Source organism: Protomyctophum parallelum (genome assembly GCF_964188405.1).
Source record: "Protomyctophum parallelum genome assembly, chromosome: 2".
NCBI lineage: Eukaryota > Metazoa > Chordata > Actinopteri > Myctophiformes > Myctophidae > Protomyctophum > Protomyctophum parallelum.
Window position 1 is genome coordinate 56,254,194 of NC_139699.1, and position 15,584 is coordinate 56,269,777.

The 15,584-nt window shown below is 47.3% G+C and overlaps 1 protein-coding gene across 2 annotated transcripts in view; it reads right to left on the reverse strand.

Annotated features, from left to right (window-relative positions):
* The window catches only part of cd276 (CD276 molecule), a 181,808-nt gene that overhangs the window by 40,105 nt on the left and 126,119 nt on the right, over positions 1 to 15,584 (reverse strand). For both annotated transcript variants that reach the window (XM_083759870.1, XM_083759869.1), the window contains exon 6: positions 13,662 to 13,703. In XM_083759870.1, coding sequence (XP_083615996.1) covers positions 13,662 to 13,703 — 42 coding nt within the window. The remainder of the gene's footprint in view (positions 1 to 13,661; positions 13,704 to 15,584) is intronic.

The window sequence follows — 15,584 nt, forward strand, 5'->3', positions numbered from 1 at the left end:
GAGAGAGAGAGAGAGAGAGAAACTGAAACAAGGACAGCTGTTCCAGACTCAAAGTCACCTTTGTGTCTCTCTTCTATTTGCTGCCTACCAGTGGTGTAAAGTAACTAAGTACATATACTTACAGTAAGTAACAGTACTTAAATACAACTTTGAGGTATTTGTACTTTACCTGAGTGTCTCCAATTTCCAACACTTTTACTTCGACTCCACTGCATCTCAGAGGCAAATATTGTACTTTTACTCCACTACATTTATTTGAAAAACTGTGGTCTTGCACAATCCATGCGAGACCACACAAACGATATCAAACTTTCCTGCGTCTACATTATGTTAATTATGCATGCCGTATACATGAGACCGGTAAACTGCTCCTGATTCCAGAAAAAGCTGTATACATGCCCTGCCTGTAGATGGCCATGTGAATGCATAAATGTAGGAGATTATATGCAACACTGCTGAATGTAAGATAATTGCTCGTTAATACATTGATTCCACCTGCTGCCTGCACGGCTCTAAACATTTTGCTTAATCTGCAGCTAGTTAACAAGATAAATTGCACATAGGCTATAGGCCTACAGGCCGTTTATCGAGGAATATGGACAGTAAACGATGGGTTTATCCTACCTGGGCTCTCTCAATGCAAAGCCGGTTTGAAGTTACACAAAGGCTTTGCCCGGCCGATTTTGGCTGCTTGCTTGCAAAGAATATAATTTAGAGAGCAAGTTGAAGCATGGATATCACCTTCAGAATGTTTAATTTCCGGGTTCCTCACCCTAAGCCTAACCTCCACCGGGGCAGCCAGCACACCTAAACCTAACCCCAACCCTCTCCTGACCCCCAACGCACCTCGGACCAATGCTCCTTCCAACCAATGCTCCGTGGAAGCACTTTGACGAGGTGAGTGAGTCCATGCTGGCTGTTCTGTGCGCCTCGCAGAGGGACCTGCCTGGCTGTGCTGTCTATCGTAGATATAGAATTTATAATCTATTCTACACTACACCAATATAGTAACAATAATGCAGATTGTTTTTTTTCTTGTCTTCCCATATTGGTAATCGCCATCATTTATATCTGTTCTCCAAAAATACCTCATCTACATACCTCATGCATGGGCTGCAGATCGGCTATTTTTGGAGAAGAGATTTATAGACATTATGTGCAAATATAAAATAGCTGTGATACTTATGTACGTGATTATGGTGAAATAAACCATTAACACTGGTTAGTTTGGAGGGGACGAGGGGACTATGACGTCACCGTTTCAGCAAATTAGGTGGCATTTGCTATACACACGGAGACGAGAAAGTCTTTCCCAAGCTTTCCAAACTTTCCCACTCTGGAAGGTGGTTTCAAAAAATGGGTGCTATTCGGCATTCTCTAAAGGCCTGGGATAATGACACCGATACTGTGACCTTTTGTGCCTACAGTACAGTACAGTATATGCCCAAATATGTCAAATCAGTCTCAGTCTGAAGTAACTCCACCCTACTGTATTCAACTCTGTATGAAGTAACTCCACCCTACTGTATTCAACTCTGTATGAAGTAACTCCACCCTACTGTATTCAACTCTGTATGAAGTAACTCCACCCTACTGTATTCAACTCTGTATGAAGTAACTCCATCCTACTGTATTCAACTCTGTATGAAGTAACTCCATCCTACTGTATTCAACTCTGTATGAAGTAACTCCATCCTACTGTATTCAACTCTGTATGAAGTAACTCCATCCTACTGTATTCAACTCTGTATGAAGTAACTCCACCCTACTGTATTCAACTCTGTATGAAGTAACTCCATCCTACTGTATTCAACTCTGTATGAAGTAACTCCACCCTACTGTATTCAACTCTGTATGAAGTAACTCCATCCTACTGTATTCAACTCTGTATGAAGTAACTCCACCCTACTGTATTCAACTCTGTATGAAGTAACTCCACCCTACTGTATTCAACTCTGTATGAAGTAACTCCATCCTACTGTATTCAACTCTGTATGAAGTAACTCCATCCTACTGTATTCAACTCTGTATGAAGTAACTCCATCCTACTGTATTCAACTCTGTATGCAAATGTATATCTTGTCATTTGTAACTCTGAAATCACCAGTCTTGACTGGCCTGCGGTCAGTGGTATGGGGTACTGGGTGTCCTGCGGTCAGTGGTATGGGGTACTGGGTGTCCTACGGTCTGTGGTATGGGGTACTGGGTGTCCTATGGTCAGTGGTATGGGGTACTGGGTGTCCTGCGGTCAGTGGTATGGGGTACTGGGTGTCCTGCGGTCAGTGGTATGGGGTAGTGGGCGTCCTGCAGTCAGTGGTATGGGGTACTAGGTGTCCTACGGTCAGTGGTATGGGGTACTGGGCGTCCTACGGTCTGTGGTATGGGGTACTGGGTGTCCTACGGTCTGTGGTATGGGGTACTGGGTGTCCTGCGGTCAGTGGTATGGGGTACTGGGTGTCCTGCGGTCAGTGGTATGGGGTACTGGGTGTCCTACGGTCAGTGGTATGGGGTACTGGGTGTCCTGCGGTCAGTGGTATGGGGTACGGGGTGTCCTGCGGTCAGTGGTATGGGGTACTGGGTGTCCTGCGGTCAGTGGTATGGGGTACTGGGTGTCCTGCGGTCAGTGGTATGGGGTACTGGGTGTCCTGCGGTCAGTGGTATGGGGTACTGGGCGTCCTGTGGTCAGTGGTATGGGGTACTGGGTGTCCTACGGTCAGTGGTATGGGGTACTGGGTGTCCTGCGGTCAGTGGTATGGGGTACTGGGTGTCCTACGGTCAGTGGTATGGGGTACTGGGTGTCCTACGGTCAGTGGTATGGGGTACTGGGTGTCCTACGGTCAGTGGTATGGGGTACTGGGTGTCCTGCGGTCAGTGGTATGGGGTACTGGGTGTCCTGCGGTCAGTGGTATGGGGTACTGGGTGTCCTGCGGTCAGTGGTATGGGGTACTGGGTGTCCTGCAGTCAGTGGTATGGGGTACTGGGTGTCCTGCAGTCAGTGGTATGGGGTACTAGGTGTCCTACGGTCAGTGGTATGGGGTACTGGGTGTCCTACGGTCAGTGGTATGGGGTACTGGGTGTCCTACGGTCAGTGGTATGGGGTACTGGGTGTCCTACGGTCAGTGGTATGGGGTACTGGGCGTCCTGCGGTCAGTGGTATGGGGTACTAGGTGGCCTGCAGTCAGTGGTATGGGGTACTGGGTGTCCTGCAGTCAGTGGTATGGGGTACTGGGTGTCCTACGGTCAGTGGTATGGGGTACTGGGTGTCCTACGGTCAGTGGTATGGGGTACTGGGTGTCCTGCGGTCAGTGGTATGGGGTACTGGGTGTCCTGCGGTCAGTGGTATGGGGTACTGGGTGTCCTGCGGTCAGTGGTATGGGGTACTGGGTGTCCTACGGTCAGTGGTATGGGGTACTGGGTGTCCTGCGGTCAGTGGTATGGGGTACTGGGTGTCCTGCGGTCAGTGGTATGGGGTACTGGGTGTCCTGCGGTCAGTGGTATGGGGTACTGGGTGTCCTACGGTCAGTGGTATGGGGTACTGGGTGTCCTACGGTCAGTGGTATGGGGTACTGGGTGTCCTACGGTCAGTGGTATGGGGTACTGGGTGTCCTACGGTCAGTGGTATGGGGTACTGGGTGTCCTGCGGTCAGTGGTATGGGGTACTGGGCGTCCTACGGTCAGTGGTATGGGGTACTAGGCGTCCTGCAGTCAGTGGCATGGGCTCCTGGGCTCCTGCTCAGGCCCACGGCGAAGCTCTGCTGTAGCCCACTCTTTGAAATGAATACAACTCCGATTGAGACCGATCGACGCCTCTCTCCGCCTGCCGTTCATCTGATACTCCGATGACTGGTTTTTCACTATACTCTGGTAGTTTTATACGCCTGGTAGTTTTAGAGAACTCCATTCTTCTCTGGTTTTGTTAGTATAGCTTAGAGTGGTATTTACGCCATTTCTAATATACTAACAAAACTTCAGTTACTAGTTACTTTGTAGATGTGAATGATGTAGAATGAAGTAACTCCACCCTACTGTATTCAACTCAGAATGAAGTAACTCCACCCTACTGTATTCAACTCTGTATGAAGTAACTCCATCCTACTGTATTCAACTCTGTATGAAGTAACTCCACCCTACTGTATTCAACTCTGTATGCAAACGTATATCTTGTCATTTGTAACTCTGAAATCACCAGTCTTGACTGGCCTGCGGTCAGTGGTATGGGGTACTGGGTGTCCTGCGGTCAGTGGTATGGGGTACTGGGCGTCCTACGGTCAGTGGTATGGGGTACTGGGTGTCCTGCGGTCAGTGGTATGGGGTACTGGGCGTCCTACGGTCAGTGGTATGGGGTACTGGGTGTCCTACGGTCAGTGGTATGGGGTACTGGGTGTCCTGCGGTCAGTGGTATGGGGTACTGGGTGTCCTACGGTCAGTGGTATGGGGTACTGGGTGTCCTGCGGTCAGTGGTATGGGGTACTGGGTGTCCTGCGGTCAGTGGTATGGGGTACTGGGTGTCCTACGGTCAGTGGTATGGGGTACTGGGTGTCCTGCGGTCAGTGGTATGGGGTACTGGGTGTCCTGCGGTCAGTGGTATGGGGTACTGGGCGTCCTACGGTCAGTGGTATGGGGTACTGGGTGTCCTGAGGTCAGTGGTATGGGGTACTGGGTGTCCTGCGGTCAGTGGTATGGGGTACTGGGTGTCCTGCGGTCAGTGGTATGGGGTACTAGGTGTCCTACGGTCAGTGGTATGGGGTACTAGGTGTCCTACGGTCAGTGGTATGGGGTACTGGGTGTCCTACGGTCAGTGGTATGGGGTACTGGGTGTCCTACGGTCAGTGGTATGGGGTACTGGGTGTCCTGCGGTCAGTGGTATGGGGTACTGGGTGTCCTGCGGTCAGTGGTATGGGGTACTAGGTGTCCTGCGGTCAGTGGTATGGGGTACTGGGTGTCCTGCGGTCAGTGGTATGGGGTACTGGGTGTCCTACGGTCAGTGGTATGGGGTACTGGGTGTCCTGCGGTCAGTGGTATGGGGTACTGGGTGTCCTGCGGTCAGTGGTATGGGGTACTGGGTGTCCTGCGGTCAGTGGTATGGGGTACTGGGTGTCCTGCGGTCAGTGGTATGGGGTACTGGGCGTCCTACGGTCAGTGGTATGGGGTACTGGGTGTCCTACGGTCAGTGGTATGGGGTACTGGGTGTCCTGCGGTCAGTGGTATGGGGTACTGGGCTCCTACGGTCAGTGGTATGGGGTACTGGGTGTCCTACGGTCAGTGGTATGGGGTACTGGGTGTCCTACGGTCAGTGGTATGGGGTACTGGGCTCCTACGGTCAGTGGTATGGGGTACTGGGTGTCCTACGGTCAGTGGTATGGGGTACTGGGCGTCCTACGGTCAGTGGTATGGGGTACTGGGTGTCCTACGGTCAGTGGTATGGGGTACTGGGTGTCCTACGGTCAGTGGTATGGGGTACTGGGCTCCTACGGTCAGTGGTATGGGGTACTGGGTGTCCTACGGTCAGTGGTATGGGGTACTGGGCTCCTACGGTCAGTGGTATGGGGTACTGGGTGTCCTACGGTCAGTGGTATGGGGTACTGGGCTCCTACGGTCAGTGGTATGGGGTACTGGGTGTCCTACGGTCAGTGGTATGGGGTACTGGGCGTCCTACGGTCAGTGGTATGGGGTACTGGGCGTCCTGCGGTCAGTGGTATGGGGTACTGGGTGTCCTGCGTTCAGTGGTATGGGGTACTAGGCATCCTGCAGTCAGTGGTATGGGGTACTGGGCTCCTGCGGTCAGTGGTATGGGGTACTGGGCTCCTGCAGTCAGTGGTATGGGCTCCTGGGCTCCTGCTCAGGCCCACGGCGAAGCTCTGCTGTAGCCCACTCTTTGAAATGAATACAACTCCGATCGACACCTCTCTCCGCCTGCCGTTCATCTGATACTCTGATGACTGGTTTTTCACTATACTCTGGTAGTTTTATACGCCTGGTAGTTTTAGAGAACTCCATTCTTCTCTGGTTTTGCTAGTATAGCTTAGAGTGGTATTTACGCCATTTCTAATATACTAACAAAACTTCAGTTACTAGTTACTTTGTAGATGTGTACATTTCGAACATTTGAAAATAGCCGATTTGCAACCATAGACTGTAAAAAAGAAATGATACATTTGAAAACTTGAAATGGGACATTCTGCACAATGAGTACTTTTACTTTTGCTACTTTAAGTACATTTTGATGCCAATACTTTTGTACTTTATTTACTTCAGTACATTTTGAATTCTGCACTTTTACTACTTGTAAGTAAAGCGTTTTGAGTACCTTTTCCAACACTGCTATACCTACTGAATTATACTCTGCTCTTATATTGGCTGCATACCATGTCTGAGGTCATCATATGGCCATACCTAACAATTTGTGTGTACTATTTTTTAGCATGGAACGTCACGCGCAGGCACGTGCACGCATGTGCGCATCGCGGCATGCACACAGAACAGTTGCATAGTCTAATCCATAATGTTAATTGTTAACCCATTCTGAACAGGCACCCATTTTGGTGTTGGCATCATGTTATGCTTTAGCTATTGAAAAATAGCAGATCTACAAGCTCATATCGCGCCACCGAGTGGCGCGATACGAGCTTGTAGGTCTGCTATTTTTGAAAAAAATCAAAGAACGACTGTGACATTTTTTTAATCTGATCTCGGGTCAGAATGGGTTCGTCAGACCAGCGTGTGTCCAGTGGAAACCTCGTATGAATCTGATCTCAGGTCAGAATGGGTTAAATAGTGTATGAGAGTTTTAGACACACAAACACAAAAGTAGACGTAAAATATTCAGACAAACCTCTTTACTGCACACTAGCAGTAAACCTAGACCGTACTGGGTACCCACCAGACTCGGTTAGCTTCTCTTCAATCTAGGGAGACGCGTTCTAGCGTGCACGTGCACCGTCCCTGCACGTGCACGTCAAAAAGTCACCGGTACCACAGCGTGGTACTGCGTTCTACGAGCATGACACCACGGTGTATTACTTGTTTTAACCCATTCTGACCTGAGATCAGATTCATACGAGGTTTCCACCGGACACACACTGGTCTGATGAACCCATTCTGACCTGAGATCAGATTAAAAAAATGTCAGTCCTTCTTCGATTTTTCAAAAATAGCAGACCTACAAGCTCGTATCGCGCCACTCGGTGGCGCGATATGAGCTTGTAGATCTGCTATTTTTAAATAGCTAAAGCATAACATGATGCTGACACCAAAATGGGTGCCCGGTCAGAATGGGTTAAACATCACGCAAAAAATATGTATCTGAAAACATCATAGGTTATAAATAAGCCACGTCTCTCTGTCACTTTGTAAAGGACACTCTGCATGTACTGTACGACGTGCATGTGTCCGTGCATGAGACGGAGCAACGTTCCATAGCCTGAAGGGATGCAACGATCCGATTGGTTCAGAAAGTCAGCGTCTGCCGTCTGAGGCTGAAACTTCCAAATAAAATGCCCAAATGAACCATTTCACCCCCTCTTTAAAACTCAATCACCATCAACAAATGACAGGTTCACCAGGAGATGTTGTTTTGACATGTCACTATAGGGCAGGGGTCTGCAACCCAAGATGTTGAAAGAGCCATTTCCGACCAAAAATAAATTCAAAATCTATCTGGAGCCGCAAAGAAAATTACGCATTATAATGCAGCTTGCCAAGCTTTATTGAGTCCCGGGTTGCAACGAAACTAGCAGAATTTAGCATGCTTTCCCTGGAAATGTCTTTCAACGTTACTTTTTTTGTTGTTTGATAGCTTCTCACTGCAGATTAAACATACAGGCAGTCAATCTGCATTGGCTGTGAAGGCAAAAGCCTCTGTCCACGAACTGTTAAATCCTCTGTTTTTCGTCGGGCTATCTTTATTTCTCTCCCTGTAGAAGCCATAGCGTAGCAGGCAGCAGCCTCACACACCCACCGGTTTGTTTATAATAGACACCTGGCTGGCACGGCACTGAGTGTGTCGCATGCTATGACGCAAATTTTAGTTTATTACGTTTTCCAATTTTGTAAAAATGTGTAGATTAAATATTAAGAATGCTTGTCACGTTTGGCCTCCTACAGAAACCATAAATGAAAAATAATGTATTGCTACTTTTAATGCTACAGGGAGCCACTAGGGGTGTGCTCTAGAGCCGCCTGTTGCAGACCCCTGCACTAGGGCGACGCAGCGTGCCTTCAGCACTTCCTGCACACTCCCCCCCCCCCTTTTGCAGACACATCGCTCCAACGATAGTTTCCTCGTGTTTGTTCCTATGTTCCTGTTTTGGTTTAATAAACCCCCTTGCACTCGACCTGCCCTGTGTCTGCCTCGTACTCTGCCCTTTGCCTGCGCTTGGGTCCAACACGTATACAGCCTGTCTTGAACCGTGACACTGCACTATAAGCATCTAAAACAATATAGCATCATAATAGATCTCTTTTATATTCTTCATACCGTCTAGGGCAGTGGTCCTCAAAAGAATCATATTTGAACAACTTCATTTATTTTTTTAAGGTATTCAAAAAGTTACTACAAGTCCTTAAATTGTCACTTCACTGTCGTCTGTGAATATTGGCGTTTCGCCTATATTGACATACCCAAAATAGGAATTGATTAGTTTATTCTTTTTTATATTCAATTAAATGTCTTAGTTATATATTAATTGCTGCACCGGTACACAAAACGAGGTCTCTTTATATAGGCTACCGCATGCATTTTCTTTTCTTTTTTTCTTTTCTTTTCTGCATGAATTCCTCCCAGCAGTCACACATTAACGCCTAAACATATGTAAATAGAGCAGCCATGATGCCTTCATTATTAGTAGATATGGGTCACCGGATAACCCCAAGATCACTAATTAAAACGGGCCCCTGCACAGCGGAGCACACAGTGTTCGCATAATATTACTCAGCTGCTGCATTGGTGATGTGCATGAAATGCAGACCAGCCTCTCCACTTCTGCAGAAACCAAAAGATCGATTTCGCTACTCACCAATACAAAGGCGGTTTTGTTATGGAGAAAGTCTACTTTCCGCGGTGAACTCCCTCACTCTGAGCCCCCCCCACCACACGTATACAATGCACTCTTTGGCCAGAAAAAAAAAATGTCACCGGAAGGAAAAATCTTGTCAATGGGATTTTCTCTTCACAATATCTGTAGAGGAGTAACTAAAAGTATTTTTCTTCCGATAAATAAATGGACCAGCATAGAGTGAGGGGCGCTAATATTAAAGTCTAACTCATGTTGATTAGGTGATGTAAAACAAACGGTGCCAACACAAACATTAAATGCCATTAACAATAAAGAGACAATGTGACGTAATGAGTTCCATTATGACGTACATTTTCCCTTCATTGTCAATGGCGTTTTCAAAACAAACATTGAACTAAAGACAAACATTAAACCTGTGTATAGGAGGGGCTAGTGCCCAGGTGACATCACTCATGCGAATCCTCCATGTCTCTCGCTGTCACTCAACTGACTACTGGCCAATCACAGCGCGTCTTTTCCGGGACTTCCATTATGCACGCGATGCTTCTGCTTATATGCTTCGCTAGGATTCTCTGGGAAATGTTGACACGCGCCCCAGAGCCGGAAGAAGTGTCTACATGTCTATGTGGACCAGAACTAGAAGTACTTTTTTACTGAAGTAAATGTAGAAATACCACAATGTAGAAATAGTCTGTTACAAGTAGAAGTGTATTCAGAATCAGTGTAGTTACTTAAAGTAGCAAAAGTAGAAGTGTTTGAATTATTTCAAGATGTGTGCAATTTGTTTGAAAATAGATGATCTAGAATAGATAGAAGTTGAGCTTGTAGATTGCCTATTTTCAAATACCCTAAGGATAGAATTTAGGAGTGTTGTATGACTAATCTGACAAAGTAACTAGAAACTAAAGATGTCAAACAAATTAGTAAAAAAAAGTACAATATTTGCCTCTGTCTAAGAAGTGGTATGTAAAGCACTATCAAGAAATGGAAATACTCAAGTATCAACACCTCAAAATTGTACAATATTAAGACCAGTACAGCATCTCTTTCAGCATTTCTGACATTTGTGTGAGCTTCATTCTCATCCGGCAACGTGGCATGAAAAGAGTAAAAAGCCTATATCCATAAAGAAAGGTGATGAATTGCATTTTTTTAATGAATTGCATTTTTATAGCGCTTTTCCAAGTGCTCAAAGCATTCATTGCATTCATTCATACATCGGGAGGTGAAGCGGCGAACAGTCGACGTCAGCGTCCTCACTTCCCACATTCACACACCAATGGTGGCGAGCCCACACCGACCGACTCATTGGAGGCAATGTAGGGTTCAGTGTCTTGCCCATAGACACTTCGACACATGTCGGGATTCGAACCGCTAACCCAGGGATCATTGGACGACCTGCTCTACCTCCTGAGCCACAGCCGCCACAAGGTGAGTCTTCTTTTAGGCAGATTAAGGAAGCTCGACAGAGTTCACAAGCTTCGTAAAGTAAACGTGAATTCCTCTTTCTAAAAATCCAATGTGAAAATGGGCAACGTGTTACATCTTTCCCCAGACAGAGAATAATAGATGAAGCCATATTTCTCTATTACATGATGATAATTGGCTTTGAATGTGTACTGGGGAGCCCAGTGCCCACGCAGATTTCTGTGTAGTCTCCCCAGTAAAAAAAGTGTCCGTTTCCAACACTGCAGACAGCACAGTAATGCCAATTTCCAATGCCAACCCACAGCTGACTGTCCTTTCGCCTTTATTTTATTGGATGATTGGAGGCAAAGTAAACAATTAATAAACATATTCTGCAATCTTAGCCTGGCCCAGCCTGTGTGATTTCTGGTATAGAAGGGCGTGTGAAGGCACGGACAAACATGCGATGCCATGCGGAAATGCGATGGTCCGACATGCGCTGCTCAGCGTGCTCGCGGTTATGGTTAGGTTAGGGATTGAGGTTTCGGATCAATAGTATGTCGGAACTATAAAGCCTGTACCCGAATCTGAGTGCCCGCCAGATCGATGCAATTGAATGTGACAGTGGTTTCCCAAACCTTTTCATGTCAACCAGACCCCCATCTTAGAATATTTTGTGCCAGGCGACTCCCAAAAAGAGAAACCTATTTCAGATTTTTCATTGTCTTTGTCGAAAAGTGTAAAATAAGCGCTTAAGTGCTTAAAGTGGAGCCCCTCGCAGTCTCTATCATTGAGCTTATTTAACCCATTTTGGGCGCTCACCCGTTTTGGTGTTGGCATTAAGCTATGCTTTAGCTATTGAAAAATAGCAGACCTACAAGCTCATAGCGCGCCACCGAGTGGCGCGCTACGAGCTTGTAGGTCTGCTATTTTTGAAAAATCGAAGAACGAGTCTGAACGACTGACATAGAAACATAGCTTTTTCAGAAAACTGTCATTTTCAAACAGACATTTTTAGAATCTGATCTCAGGTCAGAATGGGTTAATCTCTATACAGTACTTCTGTAGCAGGGTGGCTCATTGCCTCTGCGTGGAGACCAAAAGCCTAATATCTCCCCCAGCTCCAGTAAAGCGGGACATCTCCCTCTTATAGGGGTGGCTGTGGGCACTGGGGGGGGGCGTTCTCTCCTCCGCGTCATCAGTGCCCATACCCGAGGCGAGGTTGGCGAAAAGGCCTTTGTGTGGAGTTTGCATGTTCTCCCCGTGTCCCTCACAAAAAAAACATGCAGTAATCCTTGTCTATAAAACTACCTCCCCCTGTCCAGCCTGGGGGCGCCTGATGGAGGGGAAAGGAACTGGTTGGAATAACGTGTTCCTTCCACGCGCTACGTCCAACCAGGGAAACTCCCCCCTGTCAGGTGTAAAGGAGCAACTTGGACACTCATGCATGAAGGAAGCATGAGTTCAAGTCCGTTGCTCTCCCCAGGTTGGCGGACGGTGTGTAGAGACGAGGATCCCAAAAAAAAGGGGAAAAAAAGACTATAGAACTAAGACTAAATTGTGTGTTATTCAAAAGACTAAGACTAAACCGAAAATCTGAATCCCGGGAGTTGCACTTCCAAGAGCTATAGTGTTATCAATAAATCAATACCTGGTGCTGCACAAGTCTATCAGCTCCCTACAGTACTCTGCAGTTAAACAAAGACAAGACAAAAGGTCCCTGTTATTGGAAATGAAAGAATTAACACATTTGTAAAGCCCCAAAACCACAGAAATCTAGTTGTCTTCGATAGTGATCTAAGTTCCGATAACCACACGAGCAATGTCTGCAAAACAACACATCACCTCGGAAAAGTCCACGATATTATCTCTATTGCCGACAGGGAAAAACGCATATTATGCTGTTTTGTGTCTAGCTTCAATGCTGTCATTTTTATCTGTCCTATACGCGAGAAGTCCATTATGAACCTGCAACAAGTTCAGAATGAGTTCTTGCACTTTTGTATGGCTTCCTGGCTTTGCCCCACTTTACCTTAATGGTAAAATGATTATATTTTTGCGGCCGGTCGAGTTCTAGTATATATAATCAATCAATGAGTTTGATAAACTGTTTGTTTGCATCCTTAAGGACTGCACACCTTCTCAGTGAAAAGGACCCAGTGGTGTCTTTTGAGTGGTGCAAGGAACAGCAATGTCCCTATATGTCCACGTACCTCTGTCATTTCTAGACCGTTTCGGACGCGGGGCGGATCGCCGGAACCGGGCCGGCACCCTGGGTGCGTTCCTGTGGGTCTGGATGTTTTCCCGGGGACACACCCTGGGGACCCCCACACGGAGTTGCAACACTCAGTTCACGCGGGTGTGATTTCACTTTTTACTTTGAAAACCCACGGTTTTGTAACCCTATTTTTTCACCTACTGTCAATGATCTAATGTAATCCTGTGCGCTATACACTCCCTCTGCCAAACTGCACGGGGAGAGCATGCGGACTGACCTCATACTCCCTTCACTGCATGAGGAGTCCAAGCTGCTTATTTTCACCTGACAGAGGGGAGAGATTCCCCGGTTGGACGTGGCGCGTGGAAGGATCACGTTATTCCAACCAGTTCCTTTCCACCTCCATCAGGCTGTCCCGGCTGGCCAGGAATGGCAGTTTAGAGAACGGATTACTGCATTTATATATATATATATATTTTTTTTCTCTTTATGGTAGCTACCATAGGGGACACAGGGGGAACATGCAAACTCCACACAGAAAGGCATGGCATGGAGTTCGTATAGATAGAGGTCTGAGCGCACTGGGCACAGCGAGGCACCACCAGTATAAATTTCATTTCAGCTTTTAACCCATTCTGAACGGTCACCCATTTTGGTGTCAGCATCATGTTATGCTTTAGCTATTGAAAAATAGCAGATCTACAAGCTCATATCGCGCCACCGAGTGGCGCGATACGAGCTTGTAGGTCTGCTATTTTTTTTTAATCGAAGAACGACTTTTTTTTTTTTAGAATCTGATCTCAGGTCAGAATGGGTTCATCAGACCAGCGTGTGTCCGGCGGAAACCTCCGTATGAATCTGATCTCGGGTCAGAATGGGTTAAAAAGTAGCCCAGACTTCAAATGAGCTCCCATGAGTCCCATAGCATGCAGCAGAAGCCCCCACCCCTCTAGGCAGCTGGTCAGCGCTTCTGGCTAAACACTACAGGCTAACGGAAGCCAACAGATGTGCATGATGCTGACCTGTCTTTGACTCCTCCTCCTCCAGCTCCTTGGCTTCTTCGGCTGTGGGGTGAAAAGAGGGGGGGGGGGGGGGGGGGGGGGGGGGCGTTAGACCTGTGGTTCATACACATGTTCCTGTTAAGGACTCCACCAAATGTATGTATTTGGCTGCGGGACCCCCATCTGAACCCCCCCATTCTGACCTGAGATCAGATTCTAAAAAAAATGTCTTCTACATCCCGACAGTGTTCTGAAAAAGCTATGTTTCTATTGTCAGTCGTTCTTTGATTTTTCAGACCTACAAGCTCATAGCGCGCCACTCGGTGGCGCGCTATGAGCTTGTAGATCTGCTATTTTTAAATAGCGAAAGCATAACGTAATGCTAACAACAAAAGGGGTTCCCACCCCAAAATGGGATAAGATGGAGAAAAAACGAAAATGCGAGATAGAAAGGAAAATAAGCAGTGAGTGCACGAGAGCACATCCAAAAACCCTGGGCCTTTGAGAACCAGTGCATTAAGATGATGTGTGTGTGTGTGTGTGTGTGTGTGTGTGTGTGTGTGTGTGGTGCTCATCCTTCACAGCTGGCTGGGTCAGAGTGGCTGTGAGTGGCTGGATGAGGCTGGGTCTCACACAGACAGTAATCACATTAGGCTAAGAGCCGCCGGCCCTCTGAAAGCCCACTGTCAACACAGAGCCAGGGACTGACAGCCCGCAGTGACGGCTGCCACACTGGGGCGCGCACACACACACACACACGCACACGCACACGCACACGCACACGCACACGAACGCACACGCTTGTGCATATCGTTGCTGTCGGGCAGAAACCTCTCTCCTTATTTACACTCTGTGTTTTTGAGCGGGGCACATCGCTCCGATGCCTGGCTTTGTGTGTCCCTGTGTATGTTTGGAGTAAATGGTACCGCCGGGTGACCACTGAGTGGTACTGTTGTTGAGCAGCTGTCACAAACTCACCCATTGACGATTGACCCACAGCCGCGTGCACGCACGCACGCACACACACACACACACGCACACACGCACACGCACACACGCACACGCACACGCACACACACGATGCCTTGTACCGTTCCCGGGACCGTATCGGGACCGATTGAAGTGCAATGTGAAAGCATTGAATACAATTGAATGAAATGTACTCGGGTGAGGACGAATCAAGGCCAATGTGAAGCATGGCCAGCGGGGACCAGGCAACCGTACTCGGGGACAGTTTGAATCAAACAGATCCCCTATTAAATAAGTGAACGTGCTCTGTGTGTCTGTGGGGAGCTGGGGAACCAATTAAAAGCATCAATAGTAGCAGATCTACAAACTCAAAACTATAACTTCGCGCCGCGTTTAGAGCCTGCAAATCTGCTACTCTCGGTGCTTTCGTGTGGCGCTGTAGTATGATCAAGTAGGGCGTTAATTTACGAAGAAACACAAAAAGTTGAAATGTGGAGAGAGAGAGCTAGGTTTCTGCCTGACAGCAACGATAATAGGTGCAGTGCACACATATATTTGTGTTTTGAATGAATGTATGGGACCCGAATGGAAACAAGACCGCAATGTCTTTCTTCGGTGCTATATCCTTTTGGACCATTTGTGCTTGACTGTACTGTTTGCATTTTATTGTCTAATAAAATTATCAATCAATCAATCATCCAAAAAAACTGAGATTCATTCACACACACACACACACGCACGCACGCACGCACGCACGCACGCACGCATGCACACACGCACGCATGCACACACGCACTCACACACCACACACAGGCTTGCTATACAGAAGAGACCAAGTGGCTGATTTGAATTGTATGACACCACCATCACTGCGATTGGTCTTGAGACTGAGAGCCACCATTTAGTGTGTGACACGGATAGGGCTTGCATTAGATTAACCCATTCTGACCTGAGATCAGATTCATACGAGGTTTC